Genomic DNA, 27,507 nt, shown 5'->3' on the forward strand with positions numbered 1-27,507 from the left:
CGCTTCCCCCACGAAATAACAGCAGCAGCATCCATCTAAATTGCCCAGAACAGTAAGAAGAGGAGTTGAAGGAGGCCTTCCAAGCCTGTCAGTCTGGTCCACAGGACTTTACCCCAAACCATGTCCCTTTTCCATGCCACAGCTCACAGTCCTCCTGATGTGGCCCCATAAAGTGCTTCTGCTTGGCTGAAAAGCATCCTTGAACTTGTATACCTGAAGGAGCATCTCCACCCCCATCGTTCAGCCCAGGCACTGAGATCCAGTGCTGAGGGCCTTCTGACGGTTCCCTCATTGCGAGAAGTGAGGTTACAGGGAACCAGACAGAGGGCCTTCTCAGTAGTGGCGCACACCCTGTGGAACACCCTCCCCTTCAGATGTGAAGGAAATAAGCAGCTATCCCATCTTTAAAAGACATCTGAAGGCAGCCCTGTTTAGGGAAGTTTTTAATATTTAATGCTGTATTGTTTTTAACATTTGATTGGGAGCCACCCAGAGTGGCTGGGGAAACTCAGCCAGATGGGCAGGGTATAAATAATAAATTATTATTATTATTATTATTATTATTATTATTATTATTATTATGCCTCTTGCTTTCCTGGATGAAACGTTCTTGTTGAGGAATACAGTGGTACCTCGGGTTAAGTACTTAATTCATTCCGGAGGTCCGTACTTAACCTGAAACTGTTCTTAACCCGAAGTACCACTTTAGCTAATGGGGCCTCCTGCTGCTGCCGCTGGAGCCCAATTTCTGTTCTTATCCTGAAGCAAAGTTCTTAACCTGAAGCACTATTGCTGGCTTAGTGGAGTGTTTAACCTGAAGCGTATGTAACCTGAAGCGTATGTAACCCGAGGTACCACTGTATAGCCTGCAGTATCAAGGTGATGCTGTACTTTGCTCCACCCACTTTGCCTCTGGCTCCACCCACCAAAGTATGGGGCCCCCGGAATATTGTCCCTACACCTGGTCTGACCAGCAGCAGCACTTTAGGATCTAAGACAAATAAAATTCTACCCCATCCCATGAGACTTCTGATTGGAAGAGCCAGGGATTGAATCTGGAATTTTTTCTGCACAATATCTTTGGATCTGCATATTCTTCAAATGGACAGCTGGATTAGACTCCGCATCACGCGACAGAGGCCGTGAAATTTCTAAGCATCCTGGCAATTTTTCAGCATCTAGAGATGCAATATGGGCACGAGTCTCTCCCCGGGCCCCCACCTCCGAAAGTGAACCCATACCCTCACGTCAAATCCTCAGCCGTGAGCTGACTCTCCCCTTCCCCCCGCCCCACCTCTCATCCTACCCCTTGACAAGAAAAAGCAACTGCAGTCCGCTTGGGGTCAGGGGGTAGAAGGGGCTGAAGCTTCAGGACAGAGGAGCAAGTGTCACAAATGTGTGTTAATGCTCTGTTGATATATCTTCCCACAGCTGCAATTCCAAAACAGGAAAATAAAAAAGGGACGCACAGTTGTGTATGCTGGCCTGCTAATGGAAGCCCAGTATAACATCTGCACAATTATGTTGCCTGTCAACACTCGCGCCAGATTCCCAGTGAATGCAAGCTATGTGGGGGTTGGGGAGTCTCTGAACAGTAAACTTTTCGTTGGCGTGAGTCAACCACTCCAGCCACAGAGTTTCGTTCTGAAATGGGTCCCCCTGCATCCCTTTGGCCCTCAGCAAGGCAGGATCAGAAACCAAGAACTGCAAAAGGGATTTGTGCACTGAAAGGCTCCACAAAAACCCAAAATGCCTTTGCAACAGTGTACAGAGATCCTCCATGTGAGGGGTGATCCTGAGCCAGTTATACAGGTGATGAATTTGCAGCTGATGGGAGGCACAAATGGATGGGAGGGGGGGCAGAGAAGGCCTACACAGTGTGACCCAGGATCCCACCCCACCCCCCTTGTGTGTTCTTTCAAGGCATGCAGGAATTAGAACAATGAGTGTGTGGCTAAGAGAAGTTTCATGTTAATGTTAAGTAAAGGAAAAGAGACCCCTGACCATTAGGTCCAGTCGTGACTGACTCGGGGGTTGCGGTGCTCATCTCGCTTTATTGGCCGAGGAAGCTGGCGTACAGCTTCCGGGTCATGTGGCCAGCATGACTAAGCCGCTTCTGGCGAACCAGAGCAGCACACAGAAATGCCGTTTACCTTCCCGCTGGAGCGGTACCTATTTATCTACTTGCACTTTGAGGTGCTTTCGAATTGCTAGGTTGGCAGGAGCAGGGACCGAACAACAGGAGCTCACCCCGTCGCGGGGATTCGAACCGCCGACCTTCTGATTGGCAAGTCCTAGGCTCTGTGGTTTAACCCACAGCACCACCCGTGTCCCTATGTTAATGTTAGTGAGAGGTTATAAGAGAAGCCACTGGTTCTCTGGGCTGCTGCCACATAGTAAGTAGTGTAGTGGCAAACTCAGAAGTGCAGGGTCCCTTCATAATAGTCACAGCTATGACTCCTCATTGTCACACCCCCTCACAGCCATGCCCATTCTAAGATTATACAACAATAATAATAAGGAATCCATTGCAATGATCAGTGCAGATCTGTGTTGCCTTTTAGCTACCATCTACTATTTTCTGTGCACATACACGGGCAAATGATTTGGAGTGCTCCAATATCTTCCTTTGGAATTACTTAAGTTGCATTTCCTTTATACGTAACAGAACCTACCTACCGTTCTCTTGAAACTGAAGCCCCTTGCGTTTTCAGCGTCCCTAAATGCTTAGCCTTGGGGCATGCAGAACAAACTCCCCCTCTGTGTTCTTCCTGCAGACCTTCTCCAGAGTGACCCCCAGAGCCAATCCTCAGTGACTGACAGTGGCGTAGCGTGGGTTGTCAGCACCCGGGGCAAGGCAAGTAATTTGCGCCCCCTAACCCGTGAGCCAGGTAGGGGCAGAGAGCTGCGAGTGCGAGTGCGCCCCCCCAAGATGTTGCGCCCGGTGCGCCCGGCCCCTCCTGCACCCCCCACGCTACACCACTGGTGACTGACTCACCTCCTTTCAAGCTGACTGGCTCCAATCAACACAAAGTTGGTTCATCTCAGTAGATAAAAGAACTTCTATTTCATGCTGATTGGGCAGTTCTGGGATGCTAGAGGCACGGACCCTGCTGCAGAAAGCATAGCAGGTCTTTGACGGTGTTATGTACTGAGTTGAATAGGATCCAAAATGCAACAGTCTGATTGGTCCTAGAACAATAGGATCCAAAATGCAGCAGTCTGATTGGTCCTAGAACAATAGGATTCAGAATGTAGCAGTCTAATTGGTCCCAGAACTATGCAGCAGTATGATTGGTCTGCAGGAGCCACCCAATCCAGCTCCAGATGGAAGTGAATCCAGAACCTGATTGGCCTACAGGAGAATTCCGGAATTAGCCAATCACGTGCAGATACTTTGTGGGAACTTTCATTCCTCCTCACCATTATGAGCTGAATAAAGAGCATGAAATCCACTCTCAACTCCAAGTATATTTCAGACCGCCTGCAACCCTGAATCACCTCTGTTTGCTCCCATAAGTCTGACCCTTCCAAAAGGCAGAACGAGAAGGCTGCTACATGGGAAAGTCCAGCTCTTCAACAAGCTACACCATGCCCATAGATAAAGCAACACAGCACACACTTTATATACTGAAGGTTTTCAGTTCAATCTCTGACTTCTCAAGCCAATACATCTGCATGACACTCTGGAGAGCTGTGAAAAAGAACAGCTGTGAAGCATGGATAAGTACACAGCACCAAGAAGTACTGGCTTCTTGGGGAGGGGTGACAGATAAACGCAATTCATCCATGTACAAAGAGAAGGACTTCCTACCTTGTGACCCGGAGACCGGATTAAAATGAACCGATTTTTCCTTTTCAGGAGGGCACGCAACTCTTGGCACCTGTCGTACCGTTCCAGCTCCACGGTCTCGACACACTTCTGCTCGTCCTGCAAGGGGCGGGGGAATAAAACGTACTGGGTTACTCTGATCTAGGACATGAAACCAGGTGCAATGTTGTGCGGAGGGCACTGGGCTTGGACTAGGACGGCCTGCGTTCGAATCCTGCCTCAAGCCAAGGCCCACTGGCCAGGCCTTGACCAGCCATTCTCATTTCAACAAGCGTTCTAGGCTGTGCAGTTCTGCAAGGGTGTAAAAAGCTCACAGATTGCAACACTGGACGACAGAAGGCAGCTTGTGAGTGAGGAAATGGAACTTAGTGATTTAAGTTCATGGCCAAAGGAAAAGAACACAGATGTAATAAAATTCACACACAATTAGGAATTTCAAACTTTTACACAGAGATGGAAAATATAAGAGTATGTCTACCATATATGAAAGAAGAGTCATTTTTTCTCGTTTTGGATAATTTTTTCCTGCAATTTCGACTACTTTACATCACTTAAGATGGTTCTGCTTGTGGTGAGGAACGGCAAGGAGTTTCACAGGGAACTGAAATAAATCTCTTTGCACCCCCCCCCAGCCCCCTCAACTGCTGGAAATGTTACATCCTTTTGTGCCTACGGACCAGGTGTGAGGAACCTGCAGCCCTCCATGCTGCTAGACTACAACTCCCATAATCCCTGACCATCAGTCATGCTGATGCTGAGGCTGACAAGGTTTGGAGTCCAGCAACTGCTGGAGGAGCACAGGTTCCTCACAGTGGGAATGTGAGCACAGGGAAGGAGGCCCAATAGACTGCACTGTAGAAGCAACTAAAATGGTCACTGGGCAGCAATATTCTAAGGGTGCAAAAGTGTGCTGTTCCAAATTCCCTTGAGATGAAACATGTCCATATATCTGGTGCTGCTTGCTGGTTAAAGCAGAAAAATAATCTTATCATTATGGGCCCAATCCTGCAAAATCTAGCTTGTGCAAGAAACCAAGTCACAGGAAACTGAACACAACGGAAACGTTGAGCAAACACAGATTATTTTTGTCTGGGTCCGTTTGAAGTCATAAGAAGCTCACCAGTCAAAGCATATATAGCTAGATTGAGATTGCCTCTCTCAATATTACTGCCCTGTCCCAGCCCTGCAGAGTCATGGGGTGCCTGAAATCCCACTGGTTTTCTTTCTTCTTCTTTTTACTTTCTTTCTCTCTCTCTTTGCATTACAAGCAAATCCCAGCTCATTAAGCACATTTAAACCATACTATAACATATAAGAGCTTGCCCCCAAGGTGAGGCTACAAAACATAGGAGTTCTGCCTCAGACTTTATTGCTTCCATTACATATAAAATCATTTTTCTCACACCTGAAAACTGGCACTGCACTAGATGCTACGTGGTTTAAATTGTATTTTTACTGCATCTTTTATTTCTTATATATTGCATTTTATTGTATTACAATTTGAATCCCATAGGTTTCATATTGCGATACCATAAAATACAATACAAGAAGCCATAACAAATACAATTAAAGATCAGTATGGATAGTTACTGTGAAGGACGTGCTGTCTCCCGTCTTCAAATACAAATTAACAGAGACAAACCCTTGCAGAGCTATAATTTGCAGTTCTCTGGGAAGAGGCATTGATTGTTAAACCTCTCAGGGAATCGGACCTCTGTGAGGAGAACAGGGGTTAACCATTCTCAGCAATATAACAGATCACAGTTCCCAGGATTCTTTGGAGGAAGCCATAACTTTAACTGAGAACACTCTGGGAGCTGTATTATTATTATTATTTATTGAATTTATATACCGCCTTATACCTGGGGGTCTCAGGATGATTCACAGAATGAAATCAAGACATAAAACCACAAAAAATGGTTTGATACTGCTTTAAATGTACGGAATGGATGTGGCCTAAGATTTAGTTTCCGGATTGGTCAGCTTCTGTACATGGAATATGGAAGCAGGATGTGTCATCTTGTCCTTTGTCTCAGGCAGAAAGACATCATCAGCCAGTCCTGAGCAGGTATGTGTTGGAGAAGGCACGGCTTTAAATATTGAAATACCCAAACCACTTAGGGCTTTATAGGTAATAACCAGCACTTTGAATTGTGCCCAGGAATGAATCATAGAATTGTAGACTTGGAAGTTAGTAAGTAAAGGGACCCCTGACCATTAGGTCCAGTCGTGACCGACTCTGGGGTTGCGGCGCTCATCTCGCTTTATTGGCCGAGGGAGCCGGCGTACAGCTTCCGGGTCGTGTGGCCAACATGACTAAGCCGCTTCTGGCGAACCAGAGCAGCGCACTGAAACGCCGTTTACCTTCCCCCCGGAGCGGTACCTATTTATCTACTTGCACTTTGAGGTGCTTTCGAACTGCTAGGTTGGCAGGAGCAGGGACTGAGCAATGGGAGCTCACCCCGTCGCGGGGATTCGAACCACCGACCTTCTGATTGGCACGTCCTAGGCTCTGTGGCTTAACCCACAGCGCCACCCGCGTCCCGAGACTTGGAAGTTACCCTGAGGATAATCTAGGCAAATCCCCTGCAATATGCAGGAATATGCAACTGTCCCATGAAGGGATCGAACCTGCAAACTTGACATGATCAGTACCACCAACGAGCTGGAAGAAACCAGACTGAAAGGGGAAAATAGTATTCTGCTCAAAATACCAGTGAGCCCTGAGAACACTCTGGGAGCTGTATTATTATTATTATTATTTATTGAATTTATATACCGCCCTATACCTGGGGGTCTCAGGGTGATTCACAGAATGAAATCAAGACATAAAACCACAAAATACATAATATTTGCACCAGCTAGCACTTCCTCCTAACTTTTCAAGGGCAGCCCTACGTGAAGCATGTTGCAGTAATCCATGCTAAATGTGCCCAAGGTACATGCGACAGTAGCCAGATCAGCTTCACCTAAAAAAGGGTTGAGTTGGCACATACTCAGACTGTTCCTTATATGATATTACAATAGTGTGGTGTGTGTGTGTGTGAAGGAACCCCTTTGCTACCTTTCATTGCACAAGGCTAACACTATTATCATTTTATTTATTTATATCCTGCCCTTTTCACAGAACAGGGGTTCAAGGTGGCTCACAAAAATTAAAGCAAACATGAAAAAAAAGCTAAAAGATAATAGTTAAAAAGGCATTTTATCTACAATAGAATTAAACAAGTTATAGAAATGCAGCACAGCACTATTAAAGGCCCCTTCCTTAAAACCAGTCTGTTCCCAAACGTCTGTTGGAATAAAACAGTCTTCAGCTGCCAGTCAGCCACAATACAACCACTGTCTTATATTTCTCCGTTTGTATTTCATTGTATATTTTGGCCACGCAGAAAAGAATATTTAAAAATACCTATTTCTCTCTATCTACCTTTATACTATGGGAGGGGATTGTGTCCTAGACTCAGGACTACTTTTTCAGATCAAGTACAAATACCAACACACCAAATGCTCATTGCAAGCTTGAGGGACCACCTTTGCCTCTTGCTTGTGTATTTTAAGCTCTCATGCAAACTGACTGTAATTTTTGCAATTCACTGCCATTTACCTCCCACCGTCTAGTTTTCTCCTTTATTTATATATATCTGCCAACTAACATTTCCCTTAAATCTGAGTCCACAAGAACTTATGCCATAATAAATTTGTTAAGGCCCAAAGGCTCTTAAATTGCCTTTGCTTCAAGACACCAACCCTATGGAAATCAACTGGAGAAGAAAGTGCTATTGAGCCAGCAACATCTGGAGAGGTATCACCAGAGGTGTCACCATCTAAGGCAGAGAAGAAAACACAACCAGACAAGTGTCCTTCATGCCCATGAATGGGCAAAGAGGAGAAAGGGGAAAGGCAGACCCGAAGGCATGAAGGACAATTGCCTTGGCGCTCAGTAGCAGTCAGGAAGATGAGCCGTGGCAATTAAATCAGGGGTTTGTTGTGAGTGCATCTTTTAAATTTCTTATCTCTCCCAGGACTTGATGACTTCCAGCTGCCCAGGGGATTAACGATTGATTAGGAACGCCTATATTTCTCCTTGTAGCCTAGCCGCTGCTATCTGGGATCTGGACCACTGGCATGTGTTGCACGTGGAGCTTCCTTTGAAGGCTTTTCATTAAAAGACAATGCGGGGGGACGGGGGACTGCTAGACTACCAACCGGGACTGGTGGAAGCAAACACACTTTGCCAGCCCAACGCTCCCAACAGTTGCCAGTCCATTTCAGATCTCAATCCAGGAAGCTTGCCTTAAAAACACAGTAGCATTATGTTGCTGGGATTGAGCAGGGATCCTGACACCGAGTTTAGAGTCTACTGAGGCAACAACATTCACTCCATACATTTAAAGCACCATGACACCGCTTTAAACACCCATGGCTTCCCTTGAATAATCCTGGGAAATGCCATTTGCTAAGGGAGCCGAGATTAGTTAGGAGACCCCATTCCCCTCACAGAGCTTCAATTCTCAGAGTGGTTTAGCAATCAAACCCTCTTCACAGGGAACTCTGGGAACTGGAGCGCTGTGGGGATCTCCTAACCACTCTCAGTACTTTTAACCAACTACACTTCCCAGGATTCATTGGGGGGAACCATGCAGATGGGGCCTGGGTTTATGCTTGAGTAGCCACAGTAGGACGCAGGTGGCGCTGTGGGTTAAAGCCTCAGCGCCTAGGGCTTGCCGATCGAAAGGTCGGCGGTTCGAATCCCTGTGGCGGGGTGCGCTCCTGCTGCTCGGTCCCAGCGCCTGCCAACCTAGCAGCTCGAAAGCACCTCCGGGTACAAGTAGATAAATAGGGACCGCTTACCAGCGGGAAGGTAAACGGCGTTTCCGTGTGCGGCTCTGGCTCTGGCTCTGGCCAGAGCAGCGATGTCACGCTGGCCACGTGACCCGGAAGTGTCTCCGGACAGCGCTGGCCCCTGGCCTCTTAAGTGAGATGGGCGCACAACCCCAGAGTCTGTCAAGACTGGCCCGTACGGGCAGGGGTACCTTTACCTTTACCTTTACCTAGCCACAGTAGTCTGGTTTCATGGCCTGGAGCCTCACATGGGCTGCTAAACCCAAGGCTGGGACACAGGAGCCCTCTGGACCAGATCCCACAGCACTAGGGCTTATAGAATGAAGACTAGGACCCTCATGGGACCCTCTCCTGGGTCCAAGGAAGTCAGAGGCTGAAAAGGGCTCAATCCAGTCCCAGTCTCCAGTAGAACAGGTTGCCCACTAGAAACTCTCCATGGTCCTGCAGGTTCCTCGGACAAGACCCTTTCTGGTCCAAAGCTGTTCTCTTTATCAGTTTTGTACTGGTGAAATCCTTGGTATTTGTGGGTGCTTGTGTACTTTTACGCTGCATTCCTGAAGGATGGGTTTTAACTGCAGAACAATAGCGAGCCAAGAGACACTGCGAAACTAGAAGGATAAACACTGACGATCTATCATGCAATGGTCTGGAGACCATAACATCCTTGCTATATCTGAACACACATTTTAGAAACATCAGCTTCATTTGTATACATATTTGGACATTTGGTTGGCGTGTGGAGAGCTAAGATGGATGTATTACCTGTGTAAGCTAAGATGGATGTATTGATGGTTACTGTATTGTTAATGTGAGCTGAAATGTTTTTCCTCTCCTGTGTGTTTCTTTCTCTCTCCTGTCCCCCCTTTTCTTCCTCTCCTTTCTATATGTTTTTTTCCTTTTCTTCAATAAATTTGCAATACAGTGGTACCTCGGTTTTTGAACATTGCATTGCTCTGTCATTTCTAACAAACCCATCCTTTGACATATTAGATGGCATCTTTCTCAGTGATGGTCTGAACATGGCCCTGAGAGGAAGGGCACCAGATACACACTTTTAAAAATAAATAAGCACCATCGCAATCTTTGCACCATTTTTAATTTTGCAGAGTGCTTTTACAACAGCCTTGCAGAGAAGCTCTGCAGCCTCCAGTTTTATTTTGGTTTTATTAGCCTGCGAGCCCACACTTGCCTCTGTTAGCTCTTGCAAGCTCACCGCTGAGGGTGGAGTGAGGGGTGTGCATGCGTGAAGTTACTAGTCACAGCTAGCATAAAGCTGTGGGAAGAGGGCAGCAGCATTAGCAGGTGTCAGAATGAACTACACTACTTGTGACGGCAGGAGAAACACCACATTTTCAATCGTTCCCCTCTGTGTGTGCTTGGGGAAGATCTCTGAAAGTAAAAAGCAAGCATAACACGGAGCAGGCTGCTGCACAACAACAAAGAGGCATTGCTTTTCCTTTTAAATTTGCAGGGAGCACTTACAGTGGATAAGCATTCAAAGATGGCATTGCCCCACCTGAAGTTAAAAGTGGTACAGACTATTCTACCACTTCAGGGTTCTTGCAGTCTTATTCTGTTGCCTGTGTGGACCAGGTCTATAGCTGGTCACCTGGAGGAAATGGGGGGAATACCATAGTTGACCAGGCAAGTGGTTATTTACAAGCATCTTTTACAATTAAAATAACCCTTTTGCACATCCTGTCCCGTTCCCCCAAGGAGCCAGAGGTTGACATACAGGGGGGCTGTCTCATATTCTCCTCACAATCACCCTCATAGGCTAGGCTGAGAGCATGTAACTGGCCCAACCTTCACAGACGTCATCACTGAGTGGGGACTTGAACACAGGCCTTACTCCAGATCATGTTCTATGACGCTCTTGCTTAATACAGTGGTGCCTCGCAAGACGAAAAGAATCCGTTCCGCGAGTCTCTTCGTCTTGCGGTTTTTTCGTCTTGCGAAGCAAGCCCATTGACAGCTTAGCAGATTAGCGCTATTAGCGGCTTAGCAGATCAGCAGCTTAGCGGATCAGCTGATAAGCGGCTTAGCGGATCAGCTGTTAAGCGGCTTAGCGGATCAGCTGATAAGCGGCTTAGCGGATCAGCTGATAAGCGGCTTAGCGGCTTAGAAAAAGGGGGGGGGGAGAAAAAAACCCCGCAGGAACTCGCAAGACATTTTCGTCTTGCAAAGCAAGCCCATAGGGAATTCGTTTTGCGAAGCACCTCCAAAACAGAAAACCCTTTCGTCTCGCGGGTTTTCCGTCTTGCGAGGCATTTGTCTTGCGGGGCACCACTGTACAACTACTACCCCATCACTCCACCCGAGTCTTTATTCTCAACTTCCAGGAAATCCAAGTCTTGTATGTGCAACTGCATGAGGAGGTTTGTGTTTCTGAATGCTCTACAATGTGAAAAATGCTCTTCCTTTGCTCTCTTCCCGTTAGACTGTAGGATCCCTGGAGCAGGAACTTACTCCCTTTTGCCTATACAATAAAGGGCTGCAGACACTGATGAGGCTATATATCTCATATTTCTTAAAGTATATTAAATTAGCACTTATTATAAAAAAAAATCTTTTAAAATATCCAAAAATGAAAGGCAGCAAGGAGCATCATTCATAAAATCTTTGCTCGGTTGTCTACGAGGGCTTATTCATTATATAAGTAACCACCAATCCCCAAGTCTGAATTATATTCTGATGCTTAGGTTGCAATCCTAAACTCCAAATTTTCTTCCTCCAAATTTCACATGTGCAGGACTGCACCCTTAATTGCTGAAAAGCTGCGAATTAGTCTTCAGTTGATTGTTCCCAAATCCTATGAAGTCATTTCACCTTCTCTTAATGTGGTTTTATTTTCCAGTCAAATCAAAACAAATTATTTGCAAATAATATCCTGGCCAATTCTCAGCAAATGTAAGAAGAGGTTCCTGATATTTGTAAAAATAATAATAAATATTATTATGTTGATTCTCACTAAGTCCTGTGAGGCAAGTCCTTGTTATTCCTGCAGACAGCTGGGAAAAATAAGGCTGAAGGAGAAAAATAGTGACTCACCCAAGGACAAAGAATATTCATGCCGGAGGTGTAATTCAAACCCAGTTCTTCAAAGTCCAAACACAGCTCTTAACAAAAGAGCAACACAGAGAGCTCCCTTATCATGAGTCAGACCACTGGTCTATTGTTGACTTTGACTGGCAGTAGCTCTCCCTGGTTTCAGACAGAGATTCTCTTCCAGATCTTCCTGGAGATTCCAGGGTTGAACCCGAGACCTTCTGCATGCACAGTAGAATGTCTACTGCTAATCTAACAGGCCTTCACCAACACTGGGCTTCAGGCTGCATTTCATTTTCTTCTTCTTTCTTTTTAAAAAGTTCTGCCTACTCAGAATTAAGTCCTGTTGAATTCTGCAGGACTTACTGCAACATAAAATTGCACAGGACTGCAGCTTTATTTTGACATGAATGTTTGTGGCTTAGAATCTATTTGATCAGATCCTTAGATGGCATAACTGTATCTCTCACTGGCACACATGAGTATACGGGGGGGGGGGGATGTGTAGCAGCGCTTTTAAGAAAATGGGCTCTATTATTACTAGTTCAACATTTAAATCTGTCTTTCTTCTAAGAGTTAGAGCTGCTTACCCCCAAGCAATTAATAAAAGAAAGAAGCAGAGTTAGATATTAAAATCCTGTTTGATGAATAGACATGTTTTCAATTTTTGTCTGAAAAATAACAGGGAGGAAGCTGGGTGAATCTCTGCAGCAGGGCTGGGGAACCTCAGGCTCTGGGGCCAAATACAGCCCTCCAAATCTCTTTATCTCCCTTGGGACTCTCCCCAAGAAACACCCCAAATGTTTTTGCCTGGTTAGAACATACCCTTAACTCAGACAATGTGTCTTGTTAGTCTGGATGGAGAAGTGGGTGAATGTGCATAGAAATCAGTATACTGAACATTCATTGGCTGCCCACTGGTACGTGGCTCCCTGCAGTTGCCCAGAATGCAATGTGGCCCTCGGGATGAAGAAGGCTCCTGATCCCTGCTGTACAGGGAAACCCGTTTCCACTACCAAAAGGGCCTAATCTCTTGAGTGGCTGGGGAAACCCAGTCAAGTGGGTTGCATACACATTATTATTATTATTATTATTATTATTATTATTATTACTACTACTACTACTACTACTATTACTATTATTAAGCACCTTGGACAATGATACAGACAGCAGGGCCTCCAAGGCAGGTATTAAAGCCTGAGCAGGTTGCGATCCCCAAAGCTGCTGGTTTCTGTTGCAATGGACCAAAACGGCAAGCTCCCTGGAATGTGGTGTCTCATACAAGGGGAGAAACAGGAGCTTATTTTGATACGGAATTGACAGGTGCAACCTTAATGCAGGCGAACTATGAGCGCCACCGGTCTTCAGGATTTAGCAGGCGAACGTACTGAAAGGCACCGTGTCAAGACAAGAGTGGCTGATCCTATGATTGCGTTGTGGCAGGCCCCAGTGTCACCGAGCACTGAGCAAGAGAACAGCCCTCTCCAGATAAGCTTCCCTTCAACTGTTCTTACCTCATCTTCATACACTAACAGTTTGGTTTTGCACAGCTGGATGTAACGCTCCTTCCAGAGACCAAAGAGGCCTCCACTGCTCTTCCTGATCCAGCCAGCTTTCTCCGCTTTAGCAGGACACTTTGGCTTCTCTGGGGTCTCCTCCTTCACACCCTAGAGCCACACCAGGAAAAAAGAAAGGTTGTCATTAGAAACTCAAACCTTTACACACACACCCCAGCACATTATGCAGCTATACAAGCAACTTTAATTTATGTGCACAGCATAAGAGGTGCTCAGTTTTTCTCCTGTGTCTCCCCCACACCACAATTCTCCGTTATTTAAGGAGAAAAGAAATTGCAATCAAGGCGAGAGAAACCTTTTGTGAAATGTTTGTTTGTTTGCATGTGTGTGTGTGTTTTTATTGCACTGCAAACGAGACAGTCGCCGCCCTCAGGCTCTCAATAAAAAAGACACAGCACACAAGGAAAAAGGAATTGGAGGGAAGAGGAAAACAAGTTCCTCCAAGTTACAGTTCTTATAATTGGCAATTGCCCACAGATCAGATCCAATCCAAGAGGTCAAGGCAGCTCCTGCCATGTAGTCTTTCCGTCAGGATACTAACCCTCCCTCACATATTCATTGAGGACATGAGGCAATGCACTCAAACTGGGGCAAGATGGGCACCCCACTTTTCAGACAGGCTTAAGTGAGTCTTGCCTAACATTCCCACTTCCTCCACCCTCCAACCTTTGAGGACTGGCACGTGGGGGTTCACCTGAGCACCCCTACAGTATAGAATATAGTGGTGCCTCGCAAGACGAAAAGAATCCGTTCCGCGATTCTCTTCATCTAGCGGTTTTTTCGTCTTGCGAAGCAAGCCCATTGACGGCTTAGCGGATTAGCGCTATTAGCGGCTTAGCGGCTTTTAGCGGCTTATCAGCTTAGCGGATAAGCAGATAAGGGGCTTAGTGGCTTAGAAAAAGGGGGGGGGGGAGTCGGAAAAACTCGCAAGACATTTCGTCTTGCGAAGCAAGCCCATAGGGAAATTCGTTTTGCGAAGCGCCTCCAAAACGGAAAACCCTTTCGCTTAGCGGGTTTTTCGTCTTGCGAGGCATTCGTCTTGCGGGGCAACACTGTAGAATAAATGTGTTGAAGAGAAAGGTATGGTAAAGGAGAAGCGAGAAATCTAAAGTAAAAAGTAAAACAAAAAGGAGAATAAAAATCACAGAAACTTGAGACATGAACCAGGAGGGAGGCAAGGATCTGGAGCTCCAGATTCCACGACTTCTACACAGAAGCAGTTATGTTATATGCAACATTGGTAGACAGCAGGCGGTTACTTGCTTGGCCAGGCCTGGGATATATAGCAGGAGCCTGCCCCCTCTCTAATCTACTCCTACCACTTCCAGCCACATTGCTCACTCATGGGGACTAGCAGCAAATCAGCAAGGAGACTCGCACCCTGAACATGTGCGTTAGGTGGGGCGACGTGTGCTTTGTCAACGCTACCTCTGGAAACCATCCAACTGACTGAAAACGTGTTTTTTAAATTCGTTGAAAGAAATGGTTTAAGATCCCTCAGTAATTCAGGGTTCTCTTTGACAAGGCTATACATATATCGCATTAGATATATATATAAACTGTAGACAGATAGATAACTAAATGTATATATAACTATAAATACAACGTGGCGTTTCCTGTTCTCACTCTTCAGTCACATTCATACCCTTTTTTTTTTGCCTTAAAAAAAATAAGCCTTGGCCTCAGGCATACTTGCTCAAAGCTGTACTAATAGAAGTCCATAGCCAGGATGGCTACTCAAACACACCAATATAGTCTAAGAAAAAAACATCCTAAAATCCAGCACACCTTCCTATTAAGGGCAAACAGCTTCTATTTTCCAGGCCAAATAGCCACCCCCACCCCCCAATATATATCTCTCTGTAAATTAAAGTCTCATAATATCTTGTGAGAGCTGACAGGATGAGTTCAAATAAACTTTGCAGCACACATTCTCAGAAGATCAGATACAAGTTTCCTTTCATGAGTCTGCCCCCAACATCTTCAAGAAATAGGTTTGCATGACTTTCAAGTCATGGGGAAATATATTAGAAAGAAAATGGGGGAAAGCACAAACACAGAGAATTGCTGAGGTGGATATTCTGGTGATTTGTTTGTTTGTTTGTTTGTTTATATTTTTATTTGATTTATATACCACCCTTTATCAAAAGATCCCAGGGCAGCGTACAACATTAAGAACACATTTTATGGAGAATCAATAATAAAAACATAATAAAAAGCATAGCAACAGGCAGCATAATAATAAAATAATCATAATAACTGTCGTACATGCCACCAGCTTTAACACACCATAAGTTATTTAATCAGTTAAAAGCCCGAGTAAAGAGGAATGTTTTTGCCTGGCATCTAAAGACATGTAATGATGGCACCAGGCGAGTCTCCCTTGGGAAAGCATTCCAGTCGGGGAGCCACCACAGAAAAGGCCTGTTCTCTTGTTGCCACCATTTGAACCTCTCTGGGAGGGGGGATATAGAGAAGGGCCTGAGTTGATAAGCGCAGGGTCTGGATCGGTTTGTACGGGGAGAGGTTGTCCTTAATGTATTGAGGTCCTGAGGCTTAATAGGTCAATCCCGTCACTTTGAATTGGGCCTGGAAACTAATTGAGAGCCAGGGCAGATGGGTCAGGATATGCTCAAACCATCTTGTTCTAGCGAACAATCTAGCCATTACATTTTGCACCAGCTGAAGGTTAGGTTATCTTACTCTTTTATTCCCCCACTGCCAATTAAAAACTTCTCTTCTGTCGCTGCTCAACATATTCACTGTAAGTACTGCTCTTTGTAAAAAAAATTGTTTGAAGGTTTGTGTTTTAGTGCTTGGATCACTGCTGCACTGATGTTTCTCTTTATTTGCAAGTTGCTCTGAGCAACTGCTTTGTGAAGAGGGAAAGCAGGGCATAAAAATGTTTTGAATAAAAAATAATTAAATCTGGCTATAAATGTGCAATACAAACAAACAAACAAACAAGTACCCCCAAATATATTCTTTATGGGAACCTGACTATTCCTAATTTTAATTAGACTGATGCTGAAAAGGTTTGCAATTTAGATTTCTTATTGAAATCTCTTTGAGGGATTGTATTTTATATAATTGACTTTTTATTTCTATTCTTTGTATACTGTATTGTTGTTTTACTGCTATGGCCGATGGCTGATGCAAATAAAGATTCATTCATTCATTCTTTGAGGGTAAGGATATGAGGAGTGCTTAAATCAGATTAAAAGTATTATTTTTGAAAAACAAGAAATCTTTCTAATATACCAGGAACTTATGTCTTACTACGTATTACCACTTCCTGCAACTTTCAGTTCTTGTACAAATATAGACACGTCAGGATTTCTGATTAAGCTCCTTTTGGTGCAACCCTTAGAAGCATATCAAGAGTCTATAATTCTAACCTCCTTTGAACAGGGCTAAAAAAAGAAAAACTATGAACCAGATCATTGAAATTCAGGCAGAAATCTTATGCACATTTACCTGTAGTAAGTACCCACTGAACGTGTATGAGGCTTACTTCTGAGACATATGCAAAATTGCAGTGCAACAAATACAAGTTCTGCAAATGGCAGTCCTGGGTTTCTCTGCATGTTTGACCCCAATGATCACATCACTGTCATGTATCTAATGGTTTGTTTTTTAGGGTTTGGGGGGGGGCAGCCAGTGCATCAAAAATAAAGTTACTCCAGTTGCTGGAACGAGCATACCAGTTCACTTCTTTGTAGTGGTCTGCAGCTAGTGTGGTCCAGCAATAAACGCAGTGGACTTGGAAGCCACACAACTGCTTTGAAATCAGTGCTCTGACATGGATCCAAAGGATGCCCATTGGCAAGTCACCAGGTATATGGCCAACAGAGGTTAGCTCAGCTGTTTCCGATGTAACATTGGCTACAGCAGATGTACAACTAGTGGTACCCTCCCTCCTAGTCTCCTCCCACACTGTAACCAAAATGTGCACAGTGGATTCGAACATTAGTGATGAAATTCTGGACTGCACCATTTCAACTTCTGCAGGGAACGATTACATTTTTGGATACTCACACACAAATTTTCAAACTAGCCTATCTAGAAACTTCTTTGGCCCAGAAATGGAAGACACAACATGACTTAAACCACTTGTTGCGGTAGAAGGGTATGTGAACTCTGGCTATTGCAGAGAAAATAACCCACAAATTACATGTTTCTAAGGGTAAGGAAGACCTGCATAATTTCAAAGCTGTTGGTGGGATTTCATTTATTGTGTCAAATTATGATGTACAAAGCTCTCTTCCCCCACATTAGTGAAAATCTTGATATACAGTCATACCTTGGATCTCAAATGCCTTGGCTCCCAAACAATTGAAACCCAGAAGTGAGTGTTCTGGTTTCTGAATGTTCTTTTGGAACCCAAACGTCCATCACGGCTTCTGATTGGCTCCAGGAGCTTCCTACAGCCAATCAGAAGCCACACTTTGGTTTCCAAACGTTTTGGAAGTCTAACAGACTTCCAGAACAGATTCCATTCAACTTCCAGGGTATGACTGTACCACTCTCTCTCTCTCCCTCTCTCTCCTGGAGAAGAATACTTTAAGCCTTGCTTCCAAGTATACTAGAATATTACCTGAAGGGACATTTGCATTTGTATGTGTGGAAGATTCAGACATATGACTTTACACATACAATCTAAAAAAGGTCCTGTCCAAAATTTAACCTTTTGGCTTCCATCACACGCTGAACATTTCTTATTATGGGACAAATAGAAATAGCAGTTTGAGGGAGGGGTTGACAAATGTTGGATGGCTTTAATAGTAATCTAACGTTTAGGCTGTATATCTGAAGGAGTGTCTCCATCCCCATCATTCTACCCGGACACTGTGGTCCAGCACCGAGGGCCTTCTGGCAGTTCCCTCACTGCGAGAAGCCAAGATACAGGGAACCAGGCAGAGGGCCTTCTCGATAGTGGCGCCCTCCCTGTGGAACTCCCTCCCACCAGATGTCAAAGAGAACAACAACTACCAGACTTCTAGAAGACATCTGAAGGCAGCCCTGTTTAGGGAAGCTTTTAATGTTTGATGTATGACAGTATTTTAATATTTTTTTGGAAGCCGCCCAGAGTGGCTGGGGAAGCCCAGCCAGATGGGCGGGGTATAAATAAATTATTATTATTATTATTATTATTATTATTATTATTATTATTATTATTATATAGGCTTGCCAGGACCCCTGCCCCTTTCCCAATAGGGAAGGGTGGGGTGTGTGTCTCCTATTTCCCATTCAGCTTAATTCAGAAGCACTTGGAGAATCTACAAGGTGCAGCATAAACTCAGAGGCAGTCAGGAAGAGGGCTTAGACATGTCTTCTGTTGCCTCCAAGGCACTCAGAGGACTCTGCAACGCAGACTTAAGTTCTGACAAGCATGCCTGTTGGGTTGGTGGGCACTCAATGTGGTGAGCAAACTTGTGGACAGTTGCTTCCTGAAGATCTGAGGCCACAATATCGTTTTGCAATCCTTTCAAAGCAGTTGCCCTCAAACATTTTCAAAAATGATTTTTTTTTGCAGTTAAGTTGCCTATGGAGGTTCTGCTGGGCTTTACAAGGGACCAAGCCTTTAGTGTGACAGACCCAGTCCTGTGGAACTCCATACCACTAGAGTTTCAGCAGGAATCTGAAAAAAATGTGTTTCAGACAGGCCTTTGCAATGTGAATTTCTTTTTTAGTAACCAGTATTTACTGATGTTTTAATTGACCTTTTTACAAATTGGTTTTTTTAATGAAAGCGCAGTCCATAAAGACATAGAAAAAAAGATTTCTTTACTTGCAAATAAAAATGGCACAAGATTGTAAAAAAAGCACCTTTGCAATTTTCTGTTGCCTAAAATCCTGGAAACAATTAAGGAAGATAACAGTGTGAATGTGAAAAAGGAAATAAGAAGATATAGTGATGGCAACCAGCTTTAAAAATGAATCAAATCTATCATCTCTTAATTAGCATGATCAGTGGATACTAGCCAAAATAGGTCAATGTAACCTCCTTATTCAGTAACAGTTCAGCTGAGAATACCAGTTGCTAGACAAAGGCAAAGCTTATTTTCCAGGTATGGGGAACTTGCAGGCCTTTGGTAACTGCTGGACCACAATTCCCATCATCCCTGGTCATTGTCTGTGCTGGCTGGGACTGATGGGAAGTGGAGTCCAACAATATATAGAGGCCACAAGTTCCCCATCCTTGTTATAATTCCTTAAATGGTCATGAACATGGCAGGCTCAGCCTAGAGATGACATCTGTGGTTGACCTGTCCTGTGTGTTAACTAATCCTGAAAAAACCCCACTGCTCAATGCCATACTTGCAAGGTATGTCACCATTTACTCAACCACCTGAGTACAGCACAGTGATGACAAAGGATAACTAATTAAGCTGCAGCACCTTAGGGCTGAAATGGTTTGACTACAACTCCCAGCTAATGAGAACTGTAGTCTAACAGTGTCGGGGGACCCAAGGCTGAAGGACACTGTAGCCTAGCCCATACTTTGCAGAGCCAATCCAAGGCATTTTGCTACCTGAGGCAAAGAATAAGGTGATACCTTCCCTTCCGCTACATTCCAGGTAAAAAAGCTAACCAGACTGACAGCTGAATCTTACTTTAGCTCTGGCAATGGGGCAGTGCCTTCCACTGCACCTGAGGTCAATATGGCACACACAGCTTTGTCCATTCCCCAACCCTCAGCATCTACCACCTGAGGCAGCTTCCTCACTCTGCCTAATGGTAGGGTCGGTCTTGAGGTTTTGCATGCAAATGATTCTAGGTTCAAGCCCCAGCCTCTCCAGGTAATTCTGGGGGAACACTCCTTTCTGAAAACCCAGAGAGCCACTGTCAATCAGGAATGGGGAACCTGTGGCCCTCCAGATGTTGCTGGACTGTACCTCCCATCGCACCAGCAAGCATGGGCCAATGGACAGGGATGATGAAAGCTGGAGTCCAGCAACATCTAGAAGGCCACAATGTAGACCAGTGTTTCCCAACCTTGGGTCTCCAGCTGTTTTTGGACTACAACTCCCATCATCCCTGGCCACTGGTCTTAGTAGCTAGGGATGGTGGGAGTTGTAGTCCAACAACAACTGAAGATTTGTTTGGGAAACTGTGGACTAAACCAAGCTTGATGGACAATGATCTGACACAGTATAAAGCAGCATGCTATGTCTCCATGGCAAACTAATATAGATTTTAACAATATAATTGTTGCGGCTTCACCCACACTTTTCTGGGAATCACAGAATGCCTCACAGAACTACAGTTCCGAAGAAGCACTGCGGAGATGGTAGCAGTACTGAACCTTTTTAAAAAGTCCGATGAGTAAATACTGTATATGCTCTTATTCTTCACTGCCCAACAGGATTGAAACTGGTTTACATCTGCAGCATCGCCATGCCCTTATAAAGCCTTGAAAAGCCATTTCCTTTCCTTTCCCCATTTCCTATTTCTCCAAGAGGACGGAACAGCTGAAGGCTCCATGAAATCTCTTTTAAAAACAAAACAAAACCCACCCGATAGTGCAACAGCCCATTAGCAGAGAGAAAGCAGCTTATGGGTTGCCAGTACAAAAGTGCCCTGACAGAATTGGTGCAAGCACGAGTTTGTTGGCAGAAGGAAGCAGCAGCCCCATTTGAAAAGGCAAGAGTTTCAAAATGCAAAACAAGGGGGAAGCCAGGGAAGGAAAGAAGCAGCAGCCTGATCTTCTGGACAGATCCATTTAAACTCTAGGATGAGGGGAAACGGTACACCCCGGGCCAGAGGCGATTTGGGTAGAAATGCACAAAAGAATAAACAACATTTTAAAGGAGAAGCATGCTAACCTATATAGTAAAGTAGTTTTTAGCTGCAAATAAACACACACTGAAAGCATGCTAAGTGCTCTTAGCAAAGCAGGTCTCTATCTTGGGTTACCACCTATATCCTATTGCAGCAACATCAGCACAGGAGAGGCAGAATGTAGTAAATATAATGGGTTCAGTTGCCTTCTTGTGACCCTTTGAATTAATTATGTCAAGAGTTTAAATAGCCCAGTGGTCTGTACTGAATTGCTTCCAAGTACAAAATGTAGGAAGGGCAATAGTTCACTGGCAGTGCGCATGCTTTGCATGCAGAAGGTCCCAGGTTTAATCCCCGGCATCTCCAAGAAGGCTTGAAAAAGATTTACTGTCTGAAACCCTGGAGAGCTACTGCCAGTCAATGTAAACCAGGGCGACCCACTAATATGCTGCTACACTGCAACTCCCATCATCCCTGACTTGCTGGCTGGGGCTGATGGGAGTTGTAGTCCCACATCTGGAAGACACAATGTTTGCTTTCCCAGTTGTAGACAATATTGAGCCAGGTAAACTAATGATGAGACTTGGCAGCTTCCTATGCTCCTATGAGTTTGAGTATTAATTTATCAAGTTATTTGCCCACAAACTATCAATAGCTATGGGTGTGGGTCATTGTCAAGGATGCTGCTGGGTCCAGGGAGGGATTGCTAAGATGTGTCCATGAGACATAGGAAGCTGCCTCATACTGAGTCAGACCACTGGCCCACCTAGCTGCATACTGTTTGCACTAACTGGCAGCAGCTCTCTGGACTTTCCCGGCCCTACCTAGAGACACTGGGGATCGAAATTGGGACCTATTACATGCAAAACAGATGCTCTGTCAGTGAGATACAGGCCTCTCCATCCCAACCAACTGGAAAATAGGAAGCTCCCTTATACTGAATCAGACCACTGGTCCATCTAGCTCAGTACTGTCCACACTGACTGGCAGCAGCTCTCCAGGGTTTCAGTTCAGGGGCATTCCTAATCCTACCAGGATCGAACCTTGGAACTTCACCATGCAAAGCAGACATTCTACCACGGAGCAACAGTCTTAAAGGCATTTCTCTCAGGTTGCTTCATCAGACTGCATGTCAGAGTTGCACAATGGGTCACTACGATCTGGAGAGATTGAGGATGCCTGAGTCTGGCCCCTTCTACCCTGGGCTATGACAATTCCCTGTTTCTTGTGAGCCATGGCAACCAAGAAACACCCACACACACCCAGCTGTCTTGAGCCAAAAGCACACTCCAAGCATCATTTCCTACAGCGAGGTTCACCCAGTTCAATTTATCAGCAACTGCTGCCTAAGCATTGCCAGCTTTTGTTTTATTTTTTAAATTGGCCCTGCTCCACTGTTTTCAACAGCAACTTGGTGCCCAGGAATTAAGCCAGCAAAGCTGTCCCACCGACACTTGATGCCTAAGACTGGAGTGTGCTAAGCTGCTACAAAAGGCACAGGAGCAAGGTTAGAGCAGGAAGCTTGGCAACTTTCGTCCACCGCCTGAGTTTTCTCATAGCAGGGCAAAGCAACTCCAGAGAGACCTCTGAAGCACGTGCTCCTTTTCCAGCAACCTCGGACATCCATCAACAAAACAAGCTATGTTTTCCTCCCTCTCCTTTTCCCAGGCCAAAGACCATTCCATGCCAATAGGAAAACAAACTTTTAAAAAGACTTTCATCCAGGCCCTTTTGAGAGCTCCCTCTGTTTAATTTCAGCAGGAAGCAGGGGGAAGGGGGGGAGCGTCCAGTCGTCGTCCCCAATTACCTCTATCCTCTACTACAGTATATTTGCCTCCCCCCCAGCTTTTCCTAACCTCCCCCCCCCAAAAAAAAAAAAGCTTTTGAAACTGACATACTCCTCTTCGGATGTTAAACTTAACAAGTTCAGTCAGCTTTCAAAACAAGATCTGGGTAAGAATCTTTAAGAAGGTAGATTCTGTTGCATGCTCTGTACCCTAGTTTCTGACAATCTATCGATCTAGGATCCATCCTATTCTCTTGACCGCAATTTGTTTTAACTGATTTTAATATTGTGTTTTCACATGGCTGTAAACCGCCCGGGACCCCACAGCGAAGGGCTGATAAGAAATCTAAATAATCATCACAGGATCAAACACACGCCCAGCCAAGAGCAGAGGAAAGCAAGCAGTTGGACCCAGAGGACTAGAAACTTAACTTCTTGAACGAACAGAAAAGGGGCGCATTCCTCGCTCCTCTATCTTGTAACTCGCCACATCTCGCCCATTCCTTCTCCCTCCCAAGTATGCAAAGCCTTTTTAAGCTGCCTTCCTTTGCCAACCCATTGCACTCGAAACATTACTCACATCTTCCATGGTGGAGATGGGGGGGGGGAGGGAGAGAGAGGAAAGAGGAGGGCGATGCGTCTCCCACCCCTTGCAAAAATAATAATAATAATTCTTATTATTATCTGGATTCCTCTCCAAACACGCCGGGCGCGCTTCTTCGCTCGGAGATCGCTTTTTAATGCCTTCTTAGGAGCCTCGGGGCTGTTCTTGCATCCTTCGCCCGGGCTCTGCCGGAGTCCCGGAGCCTGCAAGCAGCAGCAGCAGCAGCCGGCGGATCAAACATGCCGGGTTCGGGCGCTGGGGAGGGAAAGGGGAGATGGAGGTACAACAACTTTCCAGGCTGGCGAAGAGAAAAAGAAAAGTCCAGGGTTCGTTTGGAAGTTGCAAAGAAAACAGCTCCGCCGCCGATGCTGCTTTGCAGCGCCTCTGTTTGCTTCGAAACAACTTTGCAAAAAGAAGACACAGCGGCCGCGGCAGCAAAAAAATATTGGTTTCCGGTAGTAGCTTGAGCTCTTAGGGAAGGAGAGGAGGAGGAGGAACCAGCTGAGAAGGGGAAGCTGTTCCCCCCCCTCCCCACCTACACAGCCACACTGGGTGAGATCCAGCTCCAGCTTGCAGGGCTGTCTGCAGCGTGCCAGCGTCTACTCGGGAGTAAGTCCCGCATGAGCGCCTCGACTCCAAAGCGAGAGGCTCTGGGGACACCGGACTTGCCCGAGCTAGTGACTCCCAGGTGTTGCTGAACTACAACTCCCCTTTTTGGGTGCTGGGAGTTGTAGGCCAACGACCTCTGGAGGGTGTCATCTTGAGGACCAGCTGGTGTGCATTCTGAACAGCCCTATACGCAATCATTTTATTCATTTGTCACTTTTTTACCAGCAAAAAGTCTCAGAGAGGCATAGAATGAAGGTTTAAACTGCAACACACACACATACAAAGACAAACCAACCCACAAATTCAATACTTAGGGTGTATAAAAGGGGACCACCTTACTGCATAATAATCTTGTACATTTGTCTAAAAGTGCAAAGAGCTTCACCTACATTATCTACTCCTAATCCATGAAACAATTGCCGTAAACAAATTAAAATATATAAAATCCACTGTTAGGCAATACTAGATTGTGCCCCCTTTAGGCTCCCCAGATTCTACACCTCTGATTTAAGAGCGCAGAAGACCATCAGACAGGTGGGTAGGTTCTGGGCTGGAGGAATGAAGGAAACAGGCAGGGATGTATTGGGCTATAAGAAGAGAAAGTGATGGGGACCCAAGACCCCAGGGAGGGGCACTTAGCACAGTCACGGTTAGTAGCCCCTCTCCTACCAGGGGAACTGCAGTTGTCCTATCAGCCAGCCCTCAGGTCTAGTACGGCTGCTGTTGCTGAATACCAGGCCAGCCTCACCCATGATCTGATTATAGATGAGGAGGCTGATCTGGTCTGTATCATGGAGACCTGGGTGGGTGAGCAGAGTGGAGCTGGTCTCATCTAGCTGTGCTTACCTGGGTGCATAATGCAGTATCAGGGCAGACTTAAGGATGGGGAGGGGAAATTACTATAGTCCATAGGGATTCCATCTCTCTCTCTCTCCAAGTTCTCTGTCTTGTTGTGGGGTGTGTGTGGAAGAGATCTAGAGTGTGTGTTCCTGGCACTGGGCAATTGGGACAAATTAGGAATTCTGTTGGTTTGCCGCATACCTTGCTGCCCAGGGTTGAGGACTCCCAGACTCCTGTTTTTGAGGGACTTCAACATCCATGCCAAGGTGAATGGCTATGGAGTGGCTCAGGACTTCATAGCTGCCACGATGACCATGGGACATGTCACCAGTCCAAGACATGTGGCAGGCCACAGTCTGGGCCTTGTTTTTTTAACTGGGAAAAAAGAGGGTGACCTGAAAGTGTGGTGGTGTATTGGCATCAGTCTTTTGTCTGATCACTTCCTGTTGAGATTTAGGCTTTCAGCACCTCTTCTGCTCTGCAGAGGTAGGGACCTATAAGGAGGGTCTGCCCTCAAAGGCTGATGGATCCAATTGGCTTCCAGATGGCCCTGCCTAGTGCTGTTGTGATGGATGTGTTGATATGACTGGCACTCCTGTCAAAGCCCTGGCCAACTTATGGAACATTTAAATGGCTCAGGCCTGTTGACACGATCCGCCCCTGAGAGTCCTCTCCCACTTCGTGATTTAGGGCAATGAGACAAGCTGGAATGCAAGTGGAGGAAAACTCCAGTTAAATGCATTTGAACACTGGTGGGGGCTTAAGCCTACTTAGTGGCACCCTCATTCTGCAATACACAGCTTTCCCTTTTGGGCCTTTTACAGTCTGGCCCAAACAAGGTGGTAGAACCAACGGTAACATGCTGTGACATGTTCGCAAAGCATTTTGAGGATAAAATCCCTTTCATTCACTGGGACCTTGACTCCGCTGTTACAGCAGACGAATCTCAAGAAGTATTCAGAGCACTGTCTAGTGCTGTTGTGTTGGATGAGTTTCAGTTAGTAAGACTTAAGGATGTGGGCAGGGTACTTGGATAGGTCAAGGTGATCACCTGTGCACTTGATCCTCTTACCTTGATAGGGTAAGGAAGCTGTACCCCCTGGGGCTGATGGGATTTGTAGTCCAAAACATCTGGAGAGGAACAAGATTGTGGAATGCAGGGATAAGGCCATTGTCACTCACAGACCTCTCCTTTATGTTTGTGTCCTGCTACGAAAAAAATCTACAAAGCTTGTTGGAGCATACACAATAGTAGTGCAATAGGGGAGGGGGGAAATTAGTGTATTTGCATTGCAAGCAACATTGGCTCTCTCGTACCAGTTTCAGATTTTGAAGGAAAAAATAATATTGTTTCTATCTGGCCATAATTGGACAACAACCCACACTCGGCTATCTTTCAAAATGTAACACCCTAGCTTTAAAACAGCACAGCTGGAGGAAATAATGGGTGAGTAACTATAATGACTGGGTGTTGGCCAATAAAATTGCATTTCCTGGAAAATATTAATCAGGTTTTTGTAAAACAGAACTGAGAATATTTTTAGACAGCCCATGTGTATGTGTGACAATAGAGATTTAACACATACATAAGCGATGTTAGTTTAGAACTTTCATCTATTTTGGGGGGGAGGGGGTGAAGCTGACAAAACTGTACCAAAGATCAGAGCTTGTGCCATGCACCAAGTAATTTATCCCATCAAGGCAGGAAGCTCAAGAGAACAATGTAAGAACTCATACTGGATCAAACCATGAGCAAAAAGAGAGCCTACTGAATCAGCCCAATGGCCCATCTAGTCCAGCATCATGTTCTCATAGTGGCCGGACAGTTGTCTCTGGGAAACCCACAACCAGGACCCAAGCACATGAGCATACTCTGCCTACTTGTGATTCCTGGCAGCTGGTATTCACTGCCACTGACAGTGGAGGTAGAACATAGCCATTTGGGCTAGTAGCCATTTACCATGTACACACCTTGTCCTGCATCCTCCTTCCAATGGACCAGCCCTACCATTGGGCAGAGTGAGGCAGCTGAGGGGTTGCTGGACAAGGCTTTGGCCTACACTCCCTTAAGCTACCTGGCTGCCCTCAGGTGCAATGGAGGGATGTGGCCCCATTGCCAGGAGTAAAATACAAGTGCCAACCCAAGCAGCTTGTGCACGTGAAATGTTTGGTGCGTTTTCCCCTCCAACCAGCTTCAATCCAACAAGAAAACTTAAGCCACATTCACTTCATACTACATTTAAGACAGCTATAGAGGATGCTCGGATGAGCACGCAGAGGACAGCTTCATGAATAGGAGTGGCGCTGTGGGTTAAACCACAGAGCCTAGGACTTGCAGATCAGAAGGTCGGTGGTTCAAATCCCCGTGACGGGGTGAGCTCCCGTTGCTCGGTCCCTGCTCCTGCCAACCTAGCAGTTCGAAAGCACGTCAAAGTGCAAGTAGATAAATAGGTACCGCTCCGGCGGGAAGGTAAACGGCGTTTCCATGCACTGCTCTGGTTCGCCAGAAGCAACTTAGTCATGTTGGCCACATGACCCGGAAGCTGTGCGGTGGCTCCCTTGGCCAATAAAGTGAGATGAG

At 45.6% G+C, this 27,507-nt stretch overlaps 2 protein-coding genes across 3 annotated transcripts in view; both read right to left on the reverse strand.

Annotated features, from left to right (window-relative positions):
• The window catches only part of PLEKHO2 (pleckstrin homology domain containing O2), a 33,959-nt gene extending 10,030 nt beyond the window's left edge, over positions 1-23,929 (reverse strand). For both annotated transcript variants that reach the window (XR_013833216.1, XM_079954288.1), the window contains exons 1-3: positions 23,454-23,929; positions 13,240-13,392; positions 3,815-3,931 (exon numbers count right to left, since the gene is read on the reverse strand). Coding sequence is in view for 1 of the 2 variants with exons in the window: in XM_079954288.1 (XP_079810414.1) it covers positions 3,815-3,931; positions 13,240-13,392; positions 23,454-23,462 (279 nt within the window). In the remaining variant the exon portion in view is untranslated. The remainder of the gene's footprint in view (positions 1-3,814; positions 3,932-13,239; positions 13,393-23,453) is intronic.
• LOC307203455 (F-box/LRR-repeat protein 14-like) overlaps positions 1-27,507 on the reverse strand; it is a 234,344-nt gene that overhangs the window by 48,334 nt on the left and 158,503 nt on the right. The gene's annotated exons all lie outside the window — the stretch shown is intronic.

The sequence above is a fragment of the Podarcis cretensis genome, assembly GCF_951804945.1.
Source record: "Podarcis cretensis genome assembly, chromosome: 14".
NCBI classification, from domain to species: Eukaryota; Metazoa; Chordata; class Lepidosauria; order Squamata; family Lacertidae; genus Podarcis; species Podarcis cretensis.